Raw genomic sequence first — 26,705 nt, forward strand, 5'->3', positions numbered from 1 at the left:
GTCCTCTGCTAGCTTTTGAATTTGTTTGCTATTGCTTCTCTACTTCTTTTAATATTGAGGTTAGGGTGTTGAGTTTAGGTCTTTCCTGCTTTCTCTTGTGGGCATTCAGTGCTATAAATTTCCCTCTACAAACTGCTTTAAATGTGTCCCAGAGATTCTGGTATGTTGTGTCTTTGTTCTCATTGATTTCCAAGAACATCTTTACTTCTGCCTTCGTTTTGTTATTTACCCAGTAGTCATTCAGGAGCAGGTTGTTCAGGTTGTTCAGTTTTTATGTAGTTGTGCAGTTTTGAATGAGTTTCTTAATCCTGAGTTCTAATTTGATTGCAGTGTGGTCTGAGAGACAGTTTGTTGTTGATTTCTGCTCTTTGACATTTGCTGAGGAGTGTTTTACTTCCAATTATGTGGTCAATTTTAGAATAAGTGTGATGTGTTGCTGAGAAGAATATATATTCTGTTGATTTGGGGTGGAGAGTTCTGTAGATTTGTATTACACCTGCTTGGTCTAGAGCTGAGTTCAAGTCCTGGATATCCTTGTTAATTTTCTGTCTAATATTAACAGTCGGATATTAACCTCTCCCCTTATTATTGTGTGGGAGTCTAAGCCTCTTTGTAAGCCTCTAAGGACTTGCTTTACGAATCTGGGAGCTCCCGTATTTGGTGCATATATATTTAGGATAGTTAGCTCTTGTTGAATTGATCCCTTTACGATTATGTGATGGCCTTCATCTTTGTTGGTTTAATGTATGTTTTATTAGAGACCAGGATTGCAACCCCTGCTTTTTTTCCTTTCCATTTGTTTGGTAGATCTTCCTCCATCCCTTCATTTTAAGCCTATGTGTGTCTTAGCACATGAGATGGGTCTTCTGACTATAGCCCACCAATGGGTCTTGACTCTTTATCCAATTTGCCATTCTGTGTCTTTTAATTGGAGCATTTAGCCCATTTACATTTAAGGTTAATACTGTTATGTGTGAATTTGATCCTGTCATTATGATGTTAGCTGGTTATTTTGCCCATTAATTGATGCAGTTTCTTCATAGCATTGATGATCTTTACAATTTGGTATGTTTTTGCAGTGGCTGGTACTGGTTTTCCTTTCCATGTTTAGTGCTTCCTTCAGGAGCTCTTGTAAGGCAGGCCTGGTGGTGACAAAATCTCTCAGCATTTGCTTGTCTGTAAAGGATTTTATTTCTCCTTCACTTATGAAGCTAGTTTGGCTGGATATGAAATTCTAGTTTGAAAAATATTTCTTTCAGAATGTTGAATATTGGTCATGACTGTCTTCTGGCTTGCAGGGTTTCTGCTGAGAGATCTGTTGTTCGTCTGATGGGCTTCCCTTTGTTGGTAACCTAGCCTTTCTCTCTGGCTGCCCTTAACCTTGGTGAATCTGACAATTATGTGTCTTGGGGTTGTTCTTCTCGAGGACTATGTTTGTAGTGTTCTCTGTATTTCCTGAATTTGAATGTTTCTTTTTCTCTTTTTGTCTCTAATCTTGTCTTCTCGCTTTAATTAATTTGACATTCAATTAATTCTCTCGAGGACTATGTTTGTAGTGTTCTCTGTATTTCCTGAATTTGAATGTTCCTTTTTTCTCTTTTTGTCTCTAATCTTGTCTTCTCGTTAATTAATTTAACATTCAATCACTGATATCCTTTCTTCCACTTGATTGAATTGGCTATTGAAACTTGTGTATCCTTCATGAAGTTCTCGTACTGTGGTTTTTAGCTCCATCAGGTCATTTAAGCTCTTCTCTACACTCTTTATTCTAGTTAGCCATTTGTCTAACCTTTTTTCAAGGTTTTTAGCTTCCTTGCGATGGGTTAGAACGTGCTCTTTTAGCTCAGAGAAGTTTGTTATTATTGACCTTCTGAAGCCTGCTTCTATCAACTCGTCAAACTCATTCTCCATACAATTTTGTTCCCTTGCTGGCGAGGACTTGTATTCCTTTGGAGGAGAAGAGACTTTCTGGTTTTTGGAAGTTTCAGCCTTTCTGCTCTGGTTTCTCCCATCTTTGTGATTTTTATCTACCTGTGGTCATTGATGTTGGTGACCTATGGATGGAGGTTTGGTGTGGTTGTCCTTTGCTATTCTGATGTTGATACTGTCCTTTGCTGATGTTGATGCTATTGGTTTCTGTTTGTTAGTTTTCCTTCTAACAGACAGGCCCCTCAGCTGCAGGTCTTTTGGAGTTTGCTGGAGGTCCACTGCAGACCCTGTTTGCCTGGGTATCACTAGCAGCGGCTGCAGAACAGCAAATATTGTTGCCTGATCTTTCTTCTGGAAGCTTGGTCCCAGAGGGCACCCACCTGTAGGAGGTGTCTGTTGACCCCTACTGGGAGGTGTCTCCCAGTCAGGCTACACAGGGGTCAGGGACCCACTTGAGGAGGCAATCTGTCCATTTTCAGAGCTCAAATGCCACAGCTGGGAGAACCACTGGTCTCTTCTGAGCTGTCAGGCAGGGATATTGAAGTCTGCAGAAGTTGTCTGCTTCCTTTTGTTCAGGTATGCCCTGCCCCCTGAGGTGGAATCTAGAAAGGCATTAGGCCTTGCTGAGTTGAGGTGGGCTCCGCCCAGTTGGAACTTCCTTGTGACTTTGCTTACACTGAGCATAGAACTGCCTACTCAAGCCTCAGTAATGGCGATCGTCCCTCCCTCGTCAAGCTCCAGCTCCAGCGGAGGATGTTCCGGAAATATGAATGCCCAGACTGGGATACAGGGGGTGCCTTGGAACTGGGATGCATGGCGCGGGGTGTCGGCGGTGTGTGAGGCACCGGGCTGGGGTGCACCGCGGGGAGGAACACGCTGGGTCTGGGATGCTCCCGGATGGGTCGTCCCAGAGACGTAGGCAGCATCTTACCTTAAAACTCGCGGGTGAGCTCCACGCTGGGCTTGGCCACGGGCTCCAGCTGTTGAGGCTGCTGCAGAGGAGCCGCCGCCATCCCTGCCGCCGGGGAGCCGGGACACATGCTAGACTACGCTTTGATAGGGGCGCTGAGCGCTGCAGTAGTGGCAGAGCCCGCTCCAATCAGGGCCTGCTGCCTAAGCGCTCCTCTCCCGCGCCTCTGAGCGCCGCTCTCCCGCCCCGCCAGGGGAATTGCCGGACTGAGCATGCGCGCCGCGCTGCCGAGTCGCGTGAGACCACGGGCCGCTGGCCTCTACCCCTCTCCTGGGCTCCAGCATGAAAGGCCCGGCGTGCATAACCTGGTGTCCGGGCCTTCGGGGCGGGGGGTAGCGTTCCCGCTTTCCGTGTACTCAGTCCTCGGGCCGTGAGCAGAACTCATTTCTTTTGTTTGTCGACCTGGGTACCTTGCAGGGCCTGTTTCTATTCCCCACCTGCTCAGGACCTGTCCAGCTTGTCCTTGCTGACTCGGGAGGGAACTCGGAACCTAGGGCCATGCTGGGAGAGAACCTGGCCGGATCTGGGAGTCAAGGGGCGGGGAGGTGTTAGAGAGTTCATCCTTCCCCACCCTCGCCAGCCTGGCCCTGCCTCGGGGATCCCCGTGGCGTCCTGGGCGTTCCCGTGCCACCTCCCTTCCAGTTGGCAGCTCTGCAGACACCTCCACCCCTGCACATCACGCTCAGGTTCTGGAGACAGGGAGGAGGGCTGGGGGATCCAGAGATCCAGCCTGGCCAGACTTCTGCTCTCTGCTCAGCTAAGCACCCCACACTGAGAAATGAACACGTGGATTCGATTCAAAGCCCTGAAATCATCTGCATTTTATTTGCACCTCATTTGCAAGTTGTTAATTTGCAACTCTGCTCCTTCCACTCCAGCTTCCTTCTCTCCCATCTCCCCTCAAATTCCCCAGTGGCCCGGGCAAAAAATATCGGTTGGTCTTTGCCAAGGTAGACTCAGCCTTGTCAGCAGGCCTGTCCTGTGTTCTCAGGGGAGGCCTTTACCCAAGGCCACAACAACAGCAGGAATCCCGAGTAAGACGCCACCTTGACGGCAGGGAAGGCTGGATGTTGTCACAGGGCAGAACTGATTTTATGAGGTGAACAGTAAGGTGAGCAGCGGTGGGAAAGGCCAGTGGATGAATGCAGGAACAGCACTAGGAGCTAGAGCCCAACAGTGCCCCGTGGGCTGTCTCCTGGTCCTCAGAGGCGGGACGGGGTTCCTCCACCCACCACCACTGTCTCCCCAGTGATGTAGCTGGCATCTTCAGAGCACAGGAAAGACACGATGCCAGCACAATCCTCTGGCTCGCCTAACCTGGGGAATAGGGGAAGAAAGGAAGGGAGTAAAAATTAAATAGTTCTGGCCCCCTCACCTGGGACACAGGGAATGAAGTTTGCTTAATCAAGAATTATCAGATGACTTTTCAGGATCAGTGTACAAGCTTTCTGCCTATCAAATAGGGTTACCATGAGGATATGCTGTTATAATTTAGTAGAAGCATACTGTACTCTGCAAAAACCATTACCCATAATATTCAAATACTATGGAAACATACTGTTTTATAGAGAGCTCAGGACACCAAGATCCAAAGTTATATAGATAAAATGGTGAGCAATTATTTCATACTTCAAAAAAAAATGGTTTCACATGTGCACACACTAAAGTATCAGGGAGTCTGTGTGACAGTAAATGGTGTGTTTAAAATGATTCAGTTTGTAGAAGTTCAACTTACAGACGACCTTTCCAGGAATCTATACTTGTCCCTTAAAGTCAGGTTCATTTGGTGAGAATGTGCTAATTCTTATTTTGTCAGCGATTGCATAGTTAGGGGACACTTTAATCTGCCTGCCATAGCATGTTCTAGAGGTGGGCAGAGTGAGTACCTCAACCCTAGAAGGGCTGAATTAATGGTTCTCCATTCTGGCTGTATCTTGCAATCATTTGAGAGGCTTAAACAAAAAAAGAAAAGACAAAGAAAAACAAAAGCCCAGATGGTCCAGTCCTACCTTGGACCAATTACAAAAGAATCTCTGGGAGTGGGTGGGGCCTGAGCACCTGCAGTTTAAAAAGCTCCACAGGTGATTCTACTGTGAATCCAGGATTGAGCTACATGGGCTAGATCATTCATGGGAGCTCTAGGATGACAATCCCGTGACTTATAAACCAGGCCTGTAGCTGATGCCTGACATCAGAATGGCTTTGGGAAAATTTGGAATGTCTGGACCGGTACAGAGTTAGGCATCGCTGGCATTTGTCCTTGAGGGACAAGATGGAGGAAGTAGATAGTGCCCTGAAGCCAGAAGGTAAAGAGAGGCAGGGAACTTAGAGGAAAGTGAGCCCAACAAAGGTGCTTGAACAGTTCACCCAGCTCACTGGGGAAGAAAGTAAGTCCTTAGGCAAGGGGAGTTTGGGGCTTAGTAAAGCTCTTCATTCTTTTCATTTGGATTGTAAATCATCAACCTGAGTTTGCAAACGTGTCATTATTCAAAGGAACTAAAAATGCATGGTTTTGGTTTTGGTCCCTGGTCTCCATGGATGCTCAGAGGTGGAGGCAATCCCCCAGATGGAGAGAGGACTCAGGGCTTCTCCCAGAGCTCTGCACTGCTGAAACCCCAATGTCTCTGGGTTTACCTTTTGAAAGGGAAGCTGACTTCTTGCTCAGGCCACAGCAGTGATAGTGTTTATGAATCTGTGGTCTGTGAGGCAGAGAAGAGCCTGCCTGTGTTATCTGTGGGACTGAGACAGCGGGCTGTGGGCTGCTAGGGACCAGACCTTTCCATCTTCATGCCTCTTAGGGCCCTTGATCCCATAACAGTTTTACCTTCTTATCTGCAGGGTTTGTTTCATTCTTTCCTCTTTTTCCTTGTCCATCCAGAGCTGCAGGAAGAAGGGAAATCTCTTTAAGAAGAGGAAAGTGAGGAACAGAAAGGGAAGAAACTGCCCGTCCTCATGGCAACAGAGAGTAAGGATGGAGAGACTTCCCTCTTTCACTTTCTATTCCTTTTTCTACTTCCCAGCTCTCCCTACTGCCCTCATGTGTTTCATTTGTTTCAGGTTCTAGTGATGCATTTTGCTGCGTCTCTCCAATTCTCATCCATGTAAGAGGAGAGGAAACAGTGTGAGTAGAGTCTGAATACCGCAGTCTCCACCCTATGCCTTAGGAATGGTGTGATTGGAGTCTGGCTTAGATAGGGCAGCTGGTACAGAGAGGGAATGTGGAAAAACCCAGGGAAGGAGAACGGAGTGGTTGAGAGCTCAGATACTAGGCTTCCCTGTCCAAGAAGATGGATGCCTTTCAAGGGGTTCCAGTGGGATGCAGAGCTCCCCTTCCTCACCATCCTGCTGAAGCTGGTCTTGATAAGTCCAGGTGCTAGGCAGTTCACCCTAATGTTCCTTGGGGCCAGCTCTATGGCCAGGGTCTTGGTGAGGCCCAGCAAAGCTGTTTTACTGACATTGTAAGGACTGAGGCCCTGGAGAGAGAAAACAATGGGTTAGACTCATAATTTCCAGGTCATTCTTCGTTCTAATAACTAGACATAAAGGGCACTGCTCAATAGGGATCTCCTGTAATGGAGGGGCACAGTTAGGAAACTGTCTTGTGGCCAAACCTCCCCTAGGTTATGGTTTGTGGAGGCAAGGCATCTATTTTGTGGGCAGGGACTTGGTGGTGTGATTCTAAAAGGGGACACAAACTTCTTTGGGTAACAGGTGGGGTGGAAAGATGTACAGGATGGGATGGAAGGGGCAGTCAAAAGGGTTCTTACAGGAAATGGACTGAAGGCTGCTATGGAGGCCACGATCACCACTGAGCCGCCTCTGGAAAAAGAAGAGAGCTGACGGTCTTCCCATTATGGACCACTGCCCTCAGCCCGTGTGGGGTCCCATCTCACCCAGGCTCTCCCTCACTCTCTGTACCCTCGTTTCTCCATTTCTGGCACCACTGCCTTTGTCATCAGGGCTGGGGCCTTCACATTAATGTCCAGAGTCTGAAGCCAAGAGAAGAAGGGGAAACAGCGTGAGTGAAGAGCACTGGAGGAGGCATGGCAATGAGGAGTTAGAGTGGGTTCCTAGGATGTTTGTCAGAGCTGACGAAGATCTTAGGATGATATACCTGCATCTTGCACATGAAGAAACTGAGGTTCAGGGAGAGGTAGCTCTCACCAGCTGCTCAGCTAGATAATGATACATTAGGTTCAGGTGAGAAAAAATGGAGCCTGGTTCATCTTGTTTCGTAACCAGCCAAGTATGACTTGGCCCAGAAGGGGCCTAAATCCTCAGGGCTCCTTTGGATTTGAGCTGCGTTTTCTGCGTTTCTTCAAAAGTAGGGAGAGCCTGCAGTTGTCAGCTTCCTGGACCTGTCTTAAAGTGCGCTATGCTTCTCAGGGAAAATGTGGCCTGACCTTGGATACCTGGGGTTGTTCTAGCACTTCTCTGGCTTCTATACTTAGGGAGTGAGATGCTCTTGGCCCTCTAGGATGGACTTCCTGGCTAGACCTGATTAGAAAGTGGGATCATGAGGAGGCACCTTCTGGGGAAGCTGGGGGACAAGCTACAATCAGAATCCCGACATCCATAATCTAAAACAATTGTATGACCCCTGTTTACATTGTTCTAGACAACTGCTTATATTAAAATATTTCAGTCTTACAGAAAAATTGGAAATAGAAGTACAATGAGTATCTAGATATCTTTCACTTAGATTCACCAATTGCTCACACTTTGTCCCCTTTGTCCTCTCTGTAGATCTGTGCGATTTTTTAAACGAACCACTGAAACTCAGTTGCAAGTTTTCTGAAAGATTTTATATAATAAAATGAAAAATTACTAAGAACACAAATAAAAAAATAAAAATGTAAATTAAAAAAAAAGAAAGTCAGGGCTGGTCGTGGTGGCTCATGCCTGTAATTCTTGCACCTCGGGAGGCCAAGGTGGGTGGACCACTTTGAAGTCAGGAGTTTGAGACCAGCCTGGGCAACATGGCAAACCTCGTCTGTACTAAAAATACAAAAATTAGCCGGATGTGGTGGCATGTGCCTGTAGTCCCAGCTACTCAGGAGGATGAGACAGCTGAATAGCTGGAACCCAGGAGGTGGAGGTTGCAGTGAGCTGAGATAGCACCACTGCACTCCAGCCTGGGGAATTATGTGAGGCTCCATCAGAAAAATAAATAAATAAAATAAGTAAACTCAGTTGCAGATATTACAATGCTCTATTCCTAAATACTTATCATACATTTCCAGAGAGTAACGATGTTCTTTTACACAACCATAATCTGTTATCACAACCAAGAGTCTGACAATGATGATAATGCTATCTAATATATTGGCCTCATTTGTGCCCCAAATGTGTTGTGTTTTTTAAAGTCCAGAGCTCAATCAAGGATCAGCCATTATGTTTGCATTTGATGTACTGTGATAGTTTAAAAGATATATAAAAGAAAAGTTATAGACACATCTGATTTTATTATGCTTTGCAGATTTTTTTTTTTTTTTTTTTTTTTTACAAATTGAAGTTTTGTGGCAACCCTGCGCTAATTGGAGTCATTTTTCCAATGGCATGTGCTGACTTTGTCTCTGGGTCACATTTCGGTAATTCTTGGACTATTTCAGACTTTTTTCATTATTATTATATCTGTCACGGTGATCTATGATCAGTGATCTTTCATGTTTTTATTATAATTGTTTTGGGGTACCAAAAACCACACCCAGAAAAGAAGGTGAACTTAACCGATAAATGTCGTACGTTCTGACTGCTCTGCCCTTCTCCCATCTCTCTCCCTCTCTGTGGGCCTCCATATTCCCTGAGACACATTTATATTGAAATTAGGTCAATTATTAACCCTACAATGGCCTCTAAGTGTTCAAGTGAAAGGAAGAGTCACACATCTTGCACTTTAAATCAAAGGCTAGAAATAATTGAGCTTAGTGAGGAAGGCATGTTGAAAGCTGAGGCAGGCTGAAAGCTAGGCCATGTGCACCAGTTAGCCAAATTGTGAGTGCAAAGGAAAAATTCTTGAAGGGAATTAAAAGTGCTACTTCTGTGAACACATAAATGATAAGAAAGCAAAAAGCTCTATTGTTAATATGGAGAAAAAGTTCTGTGTTCTGGATAGAAGATCAAACTAGCCACAACATTCCCTTAAGCCAAAGCCTAATCAGAAAAAGGCCCTAACTTTTTAATTCTTTGAAGGCTGAGAGAGGTGAGGAAGCTCCAGAAGAAAAGTTGGAAGCTAGCAGAGGTTGGTTCATGAGGTTTAAGAAGCCATCTCTGTAACATAAAAGTGCAAGGTGAAGCAGCAAGTGCTGATGTAGAAGCTGCAGCAAGTTATCCAGAAGATCTAGCTAAGATCAGTGATGAAGGTGGCTACACCAAACAACAGATTTTCCATGTAGATGAAACAACCTTCTAGTGGAAGAAGGTGCCCTGTAGGGCTTTAATGGCTAGAGAGGAGAAGTCAACGCCTGGCTTCAAAACTTCAAAGGACAGGCTTATTCTCTTGTTAGGGGCTAATGCAGCCAGTGACTTTAAGTTGAAGCCAATGCTTATTTACCATTCTGAAAATTCTATGGCTCTCAAGATTTATGCTAAATCTACCCTGCCCATGCTCTATAAATGGAAAACAAAGCCTGAATAACAGTACACTGTTTATAGCATGGTTTACTGGATATTTTAAGCTCAATGTTGATAGCTACTGCTCAGAAAAAAATATTCCTTTCAAACTATTACTGCTCCTTGACAGTGCACCTGGTTAGTCAAAAGCTCTGATGGAGATGTACAAGGAGATTAATGTTGTTTTCATGCCTGCTAACACAACATCCATTCTGCAGCCCATGGATCAGGGGGTAATTCTGACTTGCAAGACTTATTATTTAAGACGTACATTTTGTAAGTCTACAGCTGCCATAGATAGTGATTCCTCTCATGGATCTTGGCAAAGTTAACTGAAAACCTTCTGAAAAGGATTCACCATTCTAGATGCCATTAAGAATATTTGTGATTCATGGGAGGAGGTCAAAATATCTACATTAACAGGAGTCTGGAAAAAGTTGATTCCAACCCTCATGGATGACGTGGAGGGGTTCAAGACTGCATCAGAGGAAGGAACTGCAGATGTGGTGGAAATAGCAAGAGATCCAGAAGTAGAGCCTGAAGATGGGACTGAATTGCTGCAATCTCATGACAAAATGTAAATGGCTGTGGAGTGGCTTCTTATGGATAAGCAAAGAAAGTGGTTTCTTGGGATGGAATCTATTTCTGGTGAAGATGCCACGAACATTGTTGAAATCACAACAGGGGATTTAGAGTATTACATGAACTTAGGTGACTAAGCAGTGGCAGAGTTTGATAGGATTGACTCCAATTTTGAAAGAAGTTTTACTGTGGGTAAATGCTATGAAACAGCATTGCATGCTACAGAGAAATCTTTTGTGAAAGGAAGAATCAACTGATGTGGCAAACTTCACTGCTGGCTTATTTGAAGAAATTGCCACAGCCACCCCAGCCTTTAGCAACACCACCCTAAGTCAGCCACCATCAGTGTTGAGGCAATACCCTCCACCAGCAAAAAGATTACAGCTTCTAAAGTCTCAGATGATTGTTAGCATTTTTTAGCAATAAACTATTTTAAAATTAAGATACATATATATATTTTAAGATATAATACTATTGCTTATTTAATAGACTACCATTACATGACCATTATAGTGTAAACGTAACTTTTATATGCACTGGGAAACCAAAAAATTCATGTGACTTGCTTTATTATAATATTGAATTTATTGTGCAGTGGCCTGGAACCAGACCACAATGTCTCCGAGGTGTGCCTGTACTTAGTTCAAAACTGATTTTCATATGGTCTCTGTTCAGACTGTTCATGAATGATGTTCCTCTATTTTAAAGACTATCAGAATCTGGCTGGGTGCGGTGGCTCGTGCCTGCAATCCCAATACTTTGGGAGGCTGAGGTGGGGGGATCTCTTGCGGTCAGGAATTTGAGACCAGCCTGGGCAACACAGTGAAACCCCATTTCTATTAAAAATACAAAAAATTAACTGGGTGTGGTGGCACATGCCTGTAGTCCTGGGTACTTCAGAGGCTGAGGCACAAGAATCGCTTGAACCTGGGAAGCATAGGTTGCAGTGAGCTGAGATCGCACCACAGCATTCCAGCCTCAGTGACACAGCGAGGAAAAAAGAAAAAGGAAAAAAAAAAAAAGAAAAAAAGAAAAAAAAGAAAGATGGAAAAAAGACAGGGCAAGACTGTCTAAAAAAAGAAAGAAAGAAGCCAACCTTAAATGGTTAGCAGCAAATCTTTGGGTAGTTTTGAAGAAAAGATGATTTATAAAGAGAAGTCATTTTGATGATAGTTCCTAAGAAGGAAGGTTTTGTTGTCATTGTTGTTGTTTTTAATATAGAGAAAAGGTCTCACTGTGTTGCCCAGGCTTCACTCAAACTAGCTCAAACTAGAATCAAAAACTAGCTCACTGAAGAACATTTTGGCACTTTGGTCTTTATGTGTATGAAACACTGGTAAATAAACCGTAGTATTTTCGCAACCTGATACTTTATTGTTGAGAAATTTTTGATGACATCTGATATAGTTGGTATGTTTGTGCCCTCTAAGTCTCATGTTGAAATGTGATCACCAATGTTCAAGGTGGGACCTGGTGTGAGGTGTTTGGGTCATGGGGGTGGATCCCTTATGAATGGCTGGTGCCCTGCCTGTGGCAATGAGTGAGTTCTCACTCTATTAGTTCATGCCAGGACTAGTTGTTTAAAAGAGACTGGTTTCTCTCTCTTGCATCCTCTCTTGCCATGTGACACCCTGCTCCCTTTCTCCTTCTGCCATGATTGTAAGCTTCCTGAGGCCTCATCAGAAGCAGATACTGGCACCATGCTTCTTGTACAGTCTGCAGTATTGTAAGCCAAAACAAACTTCTTGTCTTTATAAATTGCCCAGCTCAGGTATTCCTTTATAGCAACACAGAACAGACTAATACAACATCAGAGTAAAAAGCAAAACCATGGGAAATCATAAAAAATTAGCATTTCCAAATCATGTGGGAATATTAACCTTAATAAACAAAAACAAATATTTTAATTAAAACTTTGTAATTAAATATGTGTGAAATATATTATGAATATAATGTAATTATACATTTTCACATAAAATCCAATGTTCTACCACTTGAATTTAGACATCTGGATCTCAGATTTTCTTGACATTGCTGTTAAGAAGAAAATAATACGGGTTTTTATTTTATTTTTTTAAAGGATGTATGTTTTAAAGGGGCAACTGGTCATTTTACCAGAATTAGTATTTTAAATAACTAGCAGCATTTAATATTTCCCAACTAATGAAAAAGATTACTTTTTGTCAGCAGAAAAGGGGACAGGTGGGTGTGTAAATTTAAGTGTTGTAGTTGTTGGCATATTAGCTGCTATGTCTCTGTTGGAAATCAGCCAGACAGAAGAGCATACCGGGGAAGAAGCCTTGGGAGGGGAGCAGACTACAGCTAATGAAGAGCAAATACAAGAAGTCAGAACTAGGAGTAGCAGAAACGAATAGGAAGGGCAGGGATAGAGCTACCCCTACCCGCCCTTTACCAGGTGTGCTCCACATGTGTGGCACATGGCAAAGAGTCCTCACATTTACACTGCCCTTGACAAACACATTCTAAAAGCAGACGGAGTTTGTACTGAATATGTTCTGAGGCCCCCCCCTGCTGATTTAATCCCCTCTCACCTTGTCCCACACCTCCTCGGTGATATCCATTAGGCTTCCAAAGAAAGGGTTGACAGCAGCATTGGAGACTAGGATATCGATACCTCCATGAAGCTTCACAGCCTAGAGAGAGGGGGTGAGGTCTGGACCAGGGCTGCAGTAAGTAAAGGAGGTGCATTTACCCATGTTGATAAAAACTTTCTTTTGAGCTATGCCCTGTGGCTCATGCCTGTAATCATGGCACTTTGGGAGCCAAGGTGGGAGGATCACTTAGGTTGAGGAGTTTGAGAGAAGCCTGAGCCACATAGCGAGATCTTATCTTTATATTAAAAACAACAACAACGACAACAAAACCTTCCTTCTTAGGAACTGTCGTCAAAATAAGTTCAGTTTCTTAAAACATCTTTTTTCTGAAAACTACCCTAAGGTCTGCTGCTAACCATTTAAGGTTGGCTTCCTTCTTTCTTTTTTAGATGGAGTCTTGCTCTGTCATCCAGGCTGGAGTACAGTGGCATGATCTCAGCTCACTGCAGCCTTGATCTACTGGGTTCAAGCCATCCTCTTGCCTCAGTCCCCAAAGTAGTCGGGAGTATTAGTACTTGCCACCACACCCCGCCAATTTTTGTATTTTTTGTAGAGACAGGGTCTTGCCCTGTTGCCTTCTGGAACTCCTGAGCTCAAGCCATCCACCTGCCTCAGTATCCAAAAGTGTTACAGGTGCGAGCCACCAGGAAGTTTGTCTTATATTTTTTTGCAGTCTTTTCTTCCCACCTCCTATTCTTCTAAGGCTGTCTCTGATCCTTTGCTCTTTTCTTTACACTTGCCCTTTGGGACGCTCCTTCATTCTCATGATTTCAAGTCTCACCTCAAAATCTATTTCTAGACACCTCTTCTTCCTTTCACAGTGATTTCCACCCCCATTTCTCCAAGTGCTTACTGTCCAATTCTCCTTGAATAAGTTACCCTTATCTCAAAGTCAATCTGTTCACACTTATCTAAATGGAAAAACTGGCTTAAATAGAGCTGAAGAAAGTTACCCTGGAGGGGCCTTTGAGATCATCTATTCCAATGTCCTTAAGGTGGAGATGATGAAACAGGTTCTGGGAATTTTCTCAATCATATAGTTGAGTAGTGACACACTGGCGCTAGCTAAGAACAGGAGGCCTGCTTATTCTGTGTTTGGGAAAGTGATTTGCTCAGGGCACAAAGCTAGTTAGCAGTGGAAGAACTAAGGTCAGTCTCCCACTTTGTAGCACACCGCTAATTCATAAGAGCCCTCTGAAAGTGAGTTGGGGTCATTAGGAAACTGGCTGCCCAGGAGAGCCATGATGGGAGAAGATACCAGCCTGAATTTAAAGCAATTCCATATTTAGTTATGATGTCATTTTCCCTGTCTCTGTCTCTCTCTTTTGACCTGAAGGCATGAAAGATTCAAGGTAGAAACTGACATTTAAACTGAGAAAGCCAAGAAAGGCAACATCTCACCTCCTTAATAAGTTATAAGTAGGTAGTGAGGTGTGTGCTAGAGTAATGAATGGCCAAGCAGAATCTGCCAACAAGAGTTTTCAGTACAAAGCCACCTTGAAACCAGACTTTGCATTTGCCCAGAACTGGCAATTTTGATGCCTTGGGCAAGCAGCAGTACATGGGCCCTTGGTCAACTTTGTGCTTCGGACTTGGCACACAGAGGGGTGTTACTAACAATGTACACCATCTGCTAGCTTTCCATTTTAACTAATTATTCTTGTTAACTAGGTGCTAAGCTCAGTTGTTTCTAGATGGTTGAAGGAATGCCTGGGCTGTCAACATGTAAATCTAATAAAATTTACAGTCATATAATCTTTTAAAACCAGTATTAATACTTTCCTGCACCCTTTAAATTTTGGCATAAAGCCCAGTCACCTGCCTTGGTTTTGTATAAGTCTCACAAATGGACTTGTTACCAGGGAGGTGCAGAGTAAGTTAATAAGTGATGTGCGCTGTGCTGAGTTCACATGTTTTTGGGCTGGGTGAGGACAGTGGATTGCTCTAGAATCACCTGGAGACATTTTCTACTCTGCAGTATACCTCATGCCTGTAGTCTTAGCCACTTGGGAGGCTGAGGTGGGAGGATTGCTTGGGTTCAGGGGTTGGAGGTTACAGTGAGCTATGATCATGCCACTGCACTCCAGCCTGGGAAACAGAGTGAGGCCCTGTCTCTGGAAAAATAAAGTATCTAAGTCTTGTTCTAAATTGTGTGATCACTACACTAAAGCGGTTAGGAGCTGTTTGCTCTGTGTTCTGATAGTTATGCATTTTTAAGAAAACATATAATCAAGCAGATAGGCAGCTAATCTGGCTTCTGCTTACCACACACTTAGAAGCTTTGTGGTGCAGACGAGGAGGCCACTGGGTAGTGACCATTCTCAGGGCAGTGGCTTTTCTCATCGCAGGGTAACATGTGGCCATTGGCAGAAGACATTTCAAATAGCTGACAAGTGCTCTGTCATTCTCCTCTCTGACAATGGTCACACAAACTACCTGAGAGCCATTTTTGACTTCGCTCGTGTTTCCCACTTTTTGACATGGGGTTGGAAAATCTTGGTTCGTTCCCACTAAATGTCTCTTGGACACATCTGTTCCAGTCCCACCACACTGCTCTAAACCTGGATGACAGCAACAGCTTCCTCACTGATGCCCTGGATTCAGTGTTTTCTCTGTATATCCTTCCGACCAGAGCCAGATTATCTTTCTTAATAACCATCTTTCTCTTGCTCAAAACCTCACATGGCTTCTTATTTGCTATAAGGATGTCTAAACATATCCTTTTAAGGTCCTTAACATATCCTTTTAAGAAGCTATTGCCGGGTGCGGTGGCTCATGCCTGTAATCCCAGCACTTTGGGAGGCCGAGGGGGCGGATCACCTGAGGTCAGGAGTTCAAGACCAGCCTGGCCAACATTGTGAAACCCCATCTCTACTAAAATACAAAAATTAGCTGGACGTGGTGGTGGATGCCTGTAATCCTAGGTACTTGGGAAGCTGAGGCATGAGGATTGCTTGAACCTGGAGGCTGAGGTTGCAGTGAGCTAAGATTGTGTCATAGCACTCTAGCCTGGGCAACAAGAGTGAAACTCTGTCTCAAAAAAAAAAAAAAAGAAAAAAGAAAAAAAGGATATGGAGGCTCATGGCCTCTATCTTTCCAATGCAGCCCCTTTCCCAGCAGTACTTCTAAGCCTGTGCTCTCCACTGTGGACTGACAGCGCTCCTCTCTTTCCTTCAGTTCCTTCTTGGCTGTCTGCTCATTTTGCGGAGTTTTCTGGAACCTCATCTCTATTCCATCTGTCCATTCACATTTATTCCTAAACGTTTAGCTCAAGTACCACTTCTGGGCTAGGCCTGTAGACCTTGTGAAGTGAACCTAGTGGGGGTCACAGGATGTTTTTTCAGCAGGATTTTGACATTAAATTGCTACTTACATGTCATATAGTTAGTGCTAATTGACCCAGACTCCCAAACAGCTCCTTCCACTATCAGGATCAAGTCCCCAATCTTGGGCTCTGTCCACCAGCCTAGGCCAGCCTTTTTTGGACTCACATTTGTGACTCTCTTGGACTCACATTTGGCTCTTTCCAATGCACATCTGAGCATTTGCCAGACAGTTCCTTCAAAACGGAATTACCCTATACAGTCTACCACACTACCGTCTACTATTGTTAAGATCCTCCTCTTCTAAGAAAATTATGCAAATTATTTCTGCCAACCTTCCAATCTGTTAGCACAATCCTGTACTTTCCATTTTTGGGTAGATTCTCCCTTCCACTCTGCGGAATAAAGTGTGTGTCCTGAGCCTCAAGGGAAGAGGAACTTCCTTTGCTGGATGGTTCATATTTTCTTCAGCAGCTGCAAGGCTGGTGTCCACTACTAATTGTGACATTGACTTATATACTTTCTTTGAGACTAAAGTCCAGTACCTGGTAGTCTGTAGCCAGTCAATAAAGGAAGGGAGCTTGGGAGGTTCGGGTTGAATCACGGCTCTTTCCTTAATGGCTGTGGGACCTTAGGAAGTTGCTCCAGCTATCTGAGCCAGTCTCTGCAGACTGAGAGAATAGTCCTTGCCTTGCTTGGGTTGTTGTCAGGCCTAGAGATAACCTGTGTAAGGCTCTGAACACAGGAAATGGCACATAATAAGTGGCTGAAACATGATGGGCTGCTTCCTGAGGTTCCCAGGGACTTGACTCTATAAGCTGAAGAATAGGGGATTGTTTATTAGCTCATGGGTGGGAACATCTATTTTGTGATTGTATTTACCCTTCTCATCTGTCCAATTAGATGGAAAATTACTAGAGAACCAGTACCAACTGTTTCTTTGGGGTACTCAAGGGATGATGCAGGGTTGAAGCATTAGAATGTTTTAAAATTCTCTGAGATGGGATGATTCTCTGAAGTTAGTTCATGAACATAACAGAAAGGCACACAGTAAAAATGTGCTGCTATCCAGGAAAGCAGGGAAGGAGGATCAGGCTGGCTCCCTTTTCCACTTCCTGGCTCTGTGCCTATTTCCTTGCACCTCACCATAGCCACCAGCCGCTCCCGGTCCTCCGCCTTCCCCACATGGCACACGGTGCCCGTCACGCTCAGCCCTTCCCCCTGCAGCGTGGCCACCGCCTGGTCCACATTCTGCTGCTTCCGGCTGCTGACGACCACGTGGGCCCCATCCTGGGCCAAACGCCGGGCGATGGCAAAGCCGATCCTGTGAGCAGAAAGAGACAAAGACTGCCAAGGCCTGTGCAGGGGAAGAGGTGGACAGCATGGGCTCTGAAGACTGCTCGGGTTTGAATTCTGGCTCTTTCTCTATATGATCTCCACGTGTCTCTTCTATGTGTAAAACAGGCTTAATGGCACGGCCATTTTTGGCACTCATTTACTTTTTCTTATGACCTGGACCACAGCCTCAGTTCCCAAGAACTTACATCACTTTCTACAGTTCCCACCATGAGTGACAGGCTTCATCCCCTGTTGGGACTGAGAGTTAAGAAATGAGCTGGGTGTGCAGCATCCACTTCCATGATTTGAGGGTCTCACTCAGAACAGCCTTGCCCCCAGGTTTCTTTCTTACTAGTCTACAACATTCTCAAAATTCTATCCTTAGTTATTTTTGGGGAACATCTATTTTGTGAAAAGATGGTCTCCGGTCAAAAATGTAAATATTGCCTTGGGAGGAAGAGTTACACATTCTGCACTTGTCAGCCGTTAGCGTTTTACCTACATTTGTATTTTAGTTTTGTGGAGAGCTGGCATCTAGCAAAGTGCTGTAGAAATCAGAACCAGGACAGACAAGAGTGGTGGGTGAGAAACAGGCTGGACAAGGTAGGCCCAGATGTACCGACCTAAACAAAAATCTTGAAACATGGCTCTTGTGTCCCATCTAGGTAAGGGGGAGGGGTCCCGGGAGACTTTCTCGTGCCCAAACAGAGTGTCTGGTACATTTTCATAAAGCTGGAGGCCTTGGGATAGGATTTTGAAATCCAGATTCCCTTGGATTTCTAGTTTCTGGTCTTCCCGGACGCTAGGTGGAGCTGGTTGACTGGGGCAGCCCAGAACACTGCGGGGACCAGAAAGATGGGGCTGCACAGAGGCGGTACAGTTGTGCCAGAGGCAGCAGGGACGCGAACCTGGCAAGGGAGGGTCCAGGGCCAGGGGATTCGGAGGGGCTTCAGGCGGACCACGCGGCTGCTTTTTTCCAGGGCCAGACTTTGGCTGCGTGTGAGGTCTGAGGGCAGGGGCACCGGAGGCCGAGGATGAGAGGCCAGTGCCTGTCACCAGGCAGCCAGGGCCTCAGAAACTCCGGCCGGAGCACTCACCCGTCGGTGGAGGCGGTGACCAGGGCCACCTTATTCGCGAGCGGATCCCGGCGGGTCATCCCGGAGCTGGCCATCCGCACCGAATTCCAAGCGCTGACACAGAGGCCTGGCAGCCCCGCCTTGTGCATGGCTCAGACCAGCAAGTCTGGGTTCCACTCCTTCCAGCGGAGGTGACAGAGAGTAGGGCGAAGGGCAGGACGAAGGACTAAGGGCAGGACGAAGGGCGGGCCGCTTCCCTGCCCGCCCCCTCCCGGTCCTTGGCCCGCAGGAAGTCCTCTGTGGCGGTGCTCGCCTCCCTCCGTCGCCGCTCTCCGCAGCCAGCTACGTTCAGCCCGACTGGGGCTTGCCTTCCCGGGCTAGCTGGTGACCAAAGCGCTCTCTGTTCAAGTTTTCCGTAGGGCTCGCCCCTCCCGTGGCCCCTGCAGGAACCCGCAGACTTTGGCCGCTGCCCTTCTGCATCTGCTTGCCCCGTTTTTCTTCTGCGGGAAGTGGGGGTTTTGAGTTGCTTTTGCTTCTTCAGAATTTCTTCTCCAAGAAAGTCTGGGTCAATGTATGTGACAGCCCACAGGAGGGCAAATGTTTTGAGACTGCCTATGGAGCTGAGGCCTGTGGTCCTCATAGAGTCCACCAGGTGAGGCTGGAGGAGCCTGGGAGAGATGTGATAGGGAGTAACTGCACCAGGTCTGGCACTGCCCTTCACTCTGCCCAAGGTCTCCTCCATCTTCACGGGCCCTGGAGGGCAGACTATGGTCATTGACCAAACAGTATCTCACATCCCTCTCCAAAGGGACTTTCTCCTTTACAGGGGCTAAGTGCTAGAGAGGAGGCTGCAGAGTCCCTGGAGCAGTGGTGGAAATGCTGAGAACTGGGGGCACTCAAGTCTAACCACTATGTCCCCAGGTCTTACCCTCCATCCTAGTTCAATAAATATTTGTTGAATGCAAAATCTCTTTATGAACTGTAAGCTATAAGCACATAGTAGTTACTGCCACCATGTAGTGATTATTATTGCTGCCCTGGGCCAGACTCTTCATCTGTAAATTACTGACGGTATGGAGTAGATGGTGAATAAAGTCCTTACTAGCTATAAATTCTGTGTCCAAGACTTCAGCCTCCACTTCTGCTATGTGGGCTGAAGTGATCTCCCTCCTGGGTTTCTGGGAGAATCAATAAATCTGGATGGCTTATGGTGCACTATAGAAAGACCCGAACAGACGCAAATGTAAGCATCAGAATTTGTTTAACCCACTGGCCTCCAAAGGCCAGACTGAGAAGCAGTGCTGGTCCATGACAACGTTTTCACTAGTGTAAGGCAAAATGAGAAAAGGAAACACATTACAGTGAGTTTCATGAAGCTAAGTCTATTTAACAGTCCTTTATTGTGGAGTATACGTTTGCTCCTTTTTTTGTGTGTGTGTGTTAGTGTTTTCTTTCAGAAAAGATGATGAAAGCAGATGGGTAGGTTTAGAGATGTGTTGTTGGTGAAATCACCAGTTTGGCAACCTTATTCCCCTGCAACTGGGGGGAAAAATCCTGGTTTATGAAATCCAGTTCTAGGGATGACTTTTTAATATAATTCATGTTTGCTTAAGATTCATTTAGTGTATGTGTAGGTCAATTGTGCAGCTGAAAAAGGATATCAACATTCAGCTGGGCGTGGTGGTTCATGCCTGTAATCCCAGCACTTTGGGAGGCCGAGGCGGGCAGATCACGAGGTCAGGAGATCAAGCCCATCCTGGCTAACATGGTGAAACCCCGTCTTTACTAAAAATACAAAAAATTAGTCGGGTATGGTGGCACGTGCCTGTAGTCCCAGCTAATCGGGAGGCTGAGGCAGGAGAATGACATGAACCTGTGAAGCGGAGCTTGCAGTGAGCTGAGATTGCGCCACTGCACTCCAGCCTGAGCGACAGACGGAGACTCTGTCTCAAAAAAAAAAAAGAAAAAGAAAAAGAAAAAAAATGGATTTCGACATTCAAAAGAGGATATATGGCAAGCAAGTAATAGAACAGGCCTGCACTGGATTTCTACTATTTTCCTCAGCCAAGAAGTAACAGCTTCAGTACTCTGCTTTGGTACTCAGCACATCCCGATGAGATAGGAGAGCTTAAGTATAATTTTCCCCATGTCCAGGGAAAACTGACTCTGACTGGTCCTCCTCAGTCTGACCTCATGAATTATTGACAGAGGCTGGAAGCGCCACACTCCTTGTCCTCTCGCACTCTTTGGTGCTAATGCACTGTGGAAACCCTTTCCAGGGCTCTCCATCTGTGTGTAGGGCTGGGGAGAGGGTACACAGGAGGACTGCTGCAGGGCTTCTCAGGGCTTGGTTCAAAGGGACAGGCCTGCAGGGGGCGTTTGATCTCTCTTCCCCTTCTCTTCAGAGGTAGGCTGACTGAGGGGCGGAGGGTTGCAGGAAGGTGAGGAAGACTACACTTCAAAGAGCAAAGGATTCTGGGAAAAGAGAATTGTGGCTTGGGAGCTTGGTGAACATCACATGGCCCTTCCTTTTGTGGGCAGGGTTGCTATTTGTCCTCCAGCACTATTTCTTTTGCAAAGAGCACAGGAGACATTAGGGAGGGGGCCTGTGAGCAGAAAAGGATAGAAGGAAGTCAAGAAGTATGGGTATAGCACTACTATAGTACTACTATAGCACTAGTATAGCAGTACTATAGCACTAGTATAGCACTACTCCTCATCAAGCTGACTTATTGGAGATAAGAACGGGAAATCTTGGGCCGGGCATGGTGGCTCACGCCTGTAATCCCAGCACTTTAGGAGGTCGTAGTGATCACATCACTTGAGGTCAGGAGTCCGAGACCAGCTGGCTGAGATGGTGAAACCTCATCTCTACTGAAAATACCAAAATTAGCCAAGTGTGGTCTGGAGTTTGAGACCAGCCTGGCCAACATGGTGAAACCCTGTCTTTACTAAAACTACAAAACTTAGTTGGGCGTGGTCAGGAGTTCAAGACCAGCCTGACCAACATGGTGACACTCCGTCTCTACTAAAAATACAATAGCTAGTTGGGCCTGGTGGCACGTGCCTGTAATCCCAGCTACTCAGGAGGCTGAGGCAGAAGAATTGCTTGAACCTGGGAGGCAGAGGTTGCAGTGAGCCGAGATCACGCCACTGCACTCCAGCCTGGGCAACAGAACGAGAGACTCCATCTAAAAAAAACAAAAACAAAAACAAAAACAGGAAATCTTCCAGGGAAATACATGCATATGTGGGAGTATCTCTTTGAGATGGGAGCTGTAATAGGCAATGGGATTGTTCTTGTATAGAGATGGTAACATCTGCCTGTCTTGAGGAACAAATGCCTCCACTATTGAGGGCTCTACTCCCATCCTTTTCAAGGGCTGCCTGTGGTCCAGAAGAGGATTCACCTGGGGTGGAATTTAAGTCTTGCATTTTGCAATAGCTGTCCTAGATTGACTGTTGAGTCATGCATCACTGACACAAGTCAGGATTAGGCAATGTGGGAGGGCTGGTGTGGGGTTAGGACAACTGCCAAGCAGAGAAAGTAAGAGTGTTAACAGTATTTATTGAGCACTTCCTTACTAAGTGCTGACAAGTTTTAAGTGCTTTTTTATAAATTTTATTGAATATTTTTAATCTGGTGAAATGGGTGTTTTAATGAAGGGAGCCAGAGGCCTGAGGGTTGTGACCAACTCAGCATTCCACTGAAGGCTATATGATCAAACAGCAAACTGTTTATCATGAATGCGGAATGTGGGCCAACTCACTTCTGCACCTGCCGCCAGGAGGTTTACTGAGGGCAATCACTCCCTGGTGCTGTGCTCCTTGAGGTTATCTACTGCAATATCTGGAGACTACTGTTCAAAGAATGCACTCATGCAAGCCTGCACTAAGTCAAGCAGCTGACTGACAACCACCCGTTTCTCCCTACCTCCTTTACTCAATAAATACAAAGGGCTGTGGAAACTCAGGGCCCTTGTTCACTAGAAGCAAGGAGCCCCCAACCCCCTCTTCCAAATGTGCTCATCTTTGTCTTTATTCCTGCATTAATATTCTTTTGTTCAGTCCACCAAGGACTGCGGCATTTTAAATTCGTTTTTGTTTGTTTGTTTGTTTTTTTGAGATGGTATCTTGCTCTGTCACCAGGCTGGAGTGCAGTGGCACAATCTCGGCTCACTGCAACCTGTTCCTCCCAGGTTCAAGCGATTCTTCTGCCTCAGCCTCCCGAGTAGCTGGGACTACAGGTGCACACCACCTCACCCAGCTAATTTTTGGGTTTTTAGTAGAGATGGGGTTTCACCATGTTGGCCAGGATCGTCTCGATCTCGACCTAGTGATCTTCCTTCCTTGGCCTCCCAAAGTGCTGGTATTACAGGCATGAGCCACTGTGCCCGGTCAGGTGTTTTAAATTCTATATGTGAAATCAGAGTGAGTGATGACAACCTCAATCACTGTCTGTGTTGTATAGTTACATTTCATTTTTCTGGCATTTTTGGGGGATTGATAGTTTTCACATAAATCAATTTTCTCTGAATTGGAATTTTAACTTTTAGGATCAGTGTGTTTTTCAAATCAACACATCTATTCATTAAATTATAAAAATAACACATGCTCATTATTTTAAAAAGGGATAAAAAGTTATGAGAAAACTGAAAGGTAACTCTTCCTTATGGTTCCTTTACCTTTTTCCCATATAGCTCTTGGCTTTGTGTATCCTTCCAGAAGTTTCCTATACATTTACATGCATTTTTCTTCTAAAAATTGTGTCACAAATGAGATGACACTATACATACTGTCCTTCAAATTGCTTTTCTTTTATTTCTCCCATGTTCCAACCCCCACTTTTTTATTTCTTTTTTAAAATTTTTTTCTTTTTTAAAATTATTATACTTTAATTTCTGAGATACATGTGCAGAACTTGCAGGTTTGTTATATAGGTATAAACGTGCCATGGTGGTTTTCTGCACCCATCAACCCATCATCTACATTAAGTATTTTTTCAAATGCTCTCCCTCCCCTAGCCCCGCATGCTGCCGACAGGCCCTGTTGTGTGATGTTCCCTTCCCTGTGTCCATGTGTTCTCACTGTTCCACTCCCACTTATTAGTGAGAACTTGCAGTGTTTGGTTTTCTGTTTTTGTGTTAGTTTGCTGAGAATGATGGTTTCCAGCTTCATCCATGTCCCTGCAAAGGACATGAACTCATCCTTTTTTATGGCTGCATAGTATTCCATGGTGTATATGTGCCACATTTTCTTTATCCAGTCTGTTATTGATGGGCATTTGGGTTGGTTCCAAGTCTTTGTATTGTGAACAGTGCTGCAAAAAACATACATGTGCATGTATTTTTATATTAGAATGATTTATAATCCTTTAAGTATATACCCAGTAATGGGATTGCTAGGTCAAATGGTATTTCTGGTTCTAGATCCTTGAGGAATGGCCACACTGTCTTCTGCAATGGTTGAACTAGTTTACATTCCCACCAACAGTGTAAAAGTGTTCCTCTTTCTCCATCTCCTTTCTAGCATCTGTTGTTTCCTGACATTTTAATGATTGCCATTCTAACTGGTGTGAGATGGTATCTCCTTGTAGTTTTGATTTGCACTTAGATTCTGGATATTAACCCATTGTCAGATGAATAGATTGCAAAAATTTTCTCCCATTCTGTAGATGGCCTGTTCACTCTGATAGTTTCTTTTGCTGCGCCGAAGCTCTTTAACTAGGTCCCCTTTGTCTATTTTGGCTTTTGTTGCCATAGCTTTTGGTGTTTTAGTCATGAAGTCTTTGCCCATACTTATGTCCTCAATGGTATGGCCTCAGTTTTCTTTTAGTGTTTTTATGGTTTTAGGTCTTACATTTAAGTCTTTAATCCATCTGGAGTTAATTTTTTTATAAGGTGTAAGGACGGCATCCAGTTTCAGATTTCTGCATATGGCTAGCCAGTTTTCCCAACACCATTTATTAAATAGGGAATCCTTTCCTCATTGTTTGTTTTGGTCAGGTTTGTCAAAGATCAGATGGTTTTGGATGTGTGGTGTCATTTCTGAGGCCTCTGTTCCATTCCATTGGTCTAGATATCTGTTTTGGTACCAGAACCATGCTGTTTTGGTTACTGTAGCCTTGCAGTATAGTTTGAAGTCAGGTAGCATGATGCCTCCAGCTTTGTTCTTTTTGCTTAGGATTGTCTTGGTTATATGGGCTCTTTTTAGGTTCCATACGAAATTTAAAGTAGCTTTTTCCAATTCTGTGAAGAAAGTCAATGGTAGCTTTTTGGGGACAGCATTGAATGTATAAATTACCTTGGGCAGTATGGCCATTTTCATGATATTGATTCTTCCTATCCACAAACATGGAATGTTTTTCCATTTGTTTGTATCCTCACTTATTTCCTTGAGCAGTGGTTTGCAGTTCTCCTTGAAGAGGTCCTTCACGTCCCATGTAAGTTGGATTCCTAGGTATCTTATTCTCTTTGTAGCAATTGTGAATGGGAGTTCACTCATGATTTGGCTGTCTATTATTGGTGTATAGGAATGCTTGTGATTTTTGCACATTGATTTTGTATCCTGAGACTTTGTTGAAGTTGCTTATCAACTTAAGGAGATTTTGGGCTGAGATGATGGGGTTTTCTAAATAGACAATCATGTCATCTGCAAACAGGGACAATCTGACTTCCTCTTTTCCTAATTGAATACCCTTTATTTCTTCCCCTTGCCTAAGTGCCCTGGCTGGAACTTCCAATACTATGTAGAATAGGAGTGGTGAGGGAGGGCATCCTTGTCTTATGTCAGTTTTCAAAGGGAATGCTTCCAGTTTTGCCCATTCAAATAGTTATTATTTTGAGATGCATTACATCTATTCCTAGTTTATTGAGAGTTTTTAGCATGAAGGGGTGTTCAACTTTGTCAAAGACTTTTCTGCATCTATTGAGATAATCATGTGGTTTTTTATCCTTGCTTCTGTTTATGTGATGGATTACATTTATTGATTTGCATATGTTGAACCAGCCTTGCATCCCAGGGATGAAGCCAACTTGATCGTGGCGGATAAGCTTTTTGATGTGCTTCTGTATTCAGTTTGCCAGTATTTTGTTGAGGATTTTCACAATGATGTTCCTCAGGGACATTGGCCTAAAATTCTCTTTTTTTGTTGCATCTCTGCCAGGCTTTGTTATCAGGATGATGCTGGCCTTATAAAATTAGTTAGGATTCCTTCTTTTTGTATTTATTGTAATAGTTTCAGAAGGAATGGTACCAGCTCCTCTTACTACCTCTGGTAGAATTCGGCTGTGAATCCATCTGGTCCTAGACTTTTTTTTTGTTTGGTAGACTATTAATTATTGCCTCAGTTTCAGAACCTGTTATTAGTGTATTCAGTGAATCAACTTCTTCCTGATTTAGTCTTGGGTGGGTGTATTTGTCTGGGAATGTATCTATTTCTTCTAAGTTTTCTAGATTATTTGCATAGAGATGTTTGTAATATTCTCTGATGGTAGTGTGTATTTCTGTGGGATCAGTGGTGATATTCCCTTTATCATTTTTTATTGTGTCTATTTGATTCTCCTTTTCTTTCCTGGTAGTCTTGCTAGTGGTCTATCTATTTTGTTGATCTTTAAAAAATAACCCAGCTCTTGGATTCATTGCTTTTTTGAAGTTTTTCTTTTTGTGTGTCTCTGTCTCCTTCAGTCCTGCTCTGATCTTAGTTATTTCTTATCTTCTGCTAGCTTTTGAATTTTTTTGCTCTTGCTTCTCTAGTTCTTTTAATTTTAACATTAGGGTGTTGAGTTTAGGTCTTTCCTGCTTTCTCTTGTGGGCATTCAGTGCTATAAATTTCCCTCTACAAACTGCTTTAAATGTGTCCCAGAGATTCTGGTATGTTGTGTCTTTGTTCTCATTGATTTCAAAGAACATCTTTACTTCTGCCTTCGTTTTGTTATTTACCCAGTAGTCATTCAGGAGCAGGTTGTTCAGGTTGTTCAGTTTTTATGTAGTTGTGCAGTTTTGAATGAGTTTCTTAATCCTGAGTTCTAATCTGATTGCAGTGTGGTCTGAGAGACAGTTTGTTGTGATTTCTGTTCTTTGACATTTGGTGAAGAGTGTTTTACTTCCAATTATGTGGTCAATTTCAGAATAAGTGTGATATGGTGCTGAGAAGAATATATATTCTGTTGATTTGGGGTGGAGAGTTCTGTAGATTTGTATTACACCTGCTTGGTCTAGAGCTGAGTTCAAGTCCTGGACATCCTTGTTAATTTTCTGT

At 44.3% G+C, this 26,705-nt stretch overlaps 1 protein-coding gene across 3 annotated transcripts; it reads right to left on the minus strand.

Annotated features, from left to right (window-relative positions):
• Positions 1–3,695: 3,695 nt before the first annotated feature.
• On the minus strand, positions 3,696–18,673 carry LOC103231490 (dehydrogenase/reductase SDR family member 4). 3 transcript variants are annotated; one of them, XM_007990910.3, is made up of 8 exons: positions 18,467–18,673; positions 17,178–17,355; positions 12,646–12,747; positions 6,818–6,888; positions 6,667–6,718; positions 6,238–6,372; positions 5,724–5,779; positions 3,696–4,216 (listed from the first exon to the last, which is right to left on the minus strand). In XM_007990910.3, exons 1-8 carry the CDS (start codon positions 18,592–18,594, stop codon positions 4,102–4,104), a joined length of 837 nt encoding a protein of 278 aa, XP_007989101.3. In that variant the 5' UTR covers positions 18,595–18,673; the 3' UTR covers positions 3,696–4,101. The 3 variants fall into 3 exon arrangements, with proteins under 3 accessions (XP_007989101.3, XP_007989102.3, XP_007989105.3); XM_007990911.3 differs by lacking the exon at positions 12,646–12,747; XM_007990914.3 differs by lacking the exons at positions 6,238–6,372; positions 6,818–6,888.
• Positions 18,674–26,705: the final 8,032 nt, after the last annotated feature.

The sequence above is a fragment of the Chlorocebus sabaeus genome, chromosome 29 (assembly GCF_047675955.1).
Source record: "Chlorocebus sabaeus isolate Y175 chromosome 29, mChlSab1.0.hap1, whole genome shotgun sequence".
NCBI classification, from domain to species: Eukaryota; Metazoa; Chordata; class Mammalia; order Primates; family Cercopithecidae; genus Chlorocebus; species Chlorocebus sabaeus.

Excerpts from the sequence above, each read along its gene's own strand:
- LOC103231490 (XM_007990910.3), bottom strand. The coding sequence starts at position 18,594 with ATGCACAAGGCGGGGCTGCCAGGCCTCTGTGTCAGCGCTTGGAATTCG. Across the intron at positions 6,719-6,817 it reads CCAGAAATGGAGAAACGAGG|AGGCGGCTCAGTGGTGATCG; the intron begins GTACAGAGAGTG and ends TTCTTTTTCCAG. Across the intron at positions 4,217-5,723 it reads CAAACCCTGCAGATAAGAAG|GTTAGGCGAGCCAGAGGATT; the intron begins GTAAAACTGTTA and ends CCTATTCCCCAG.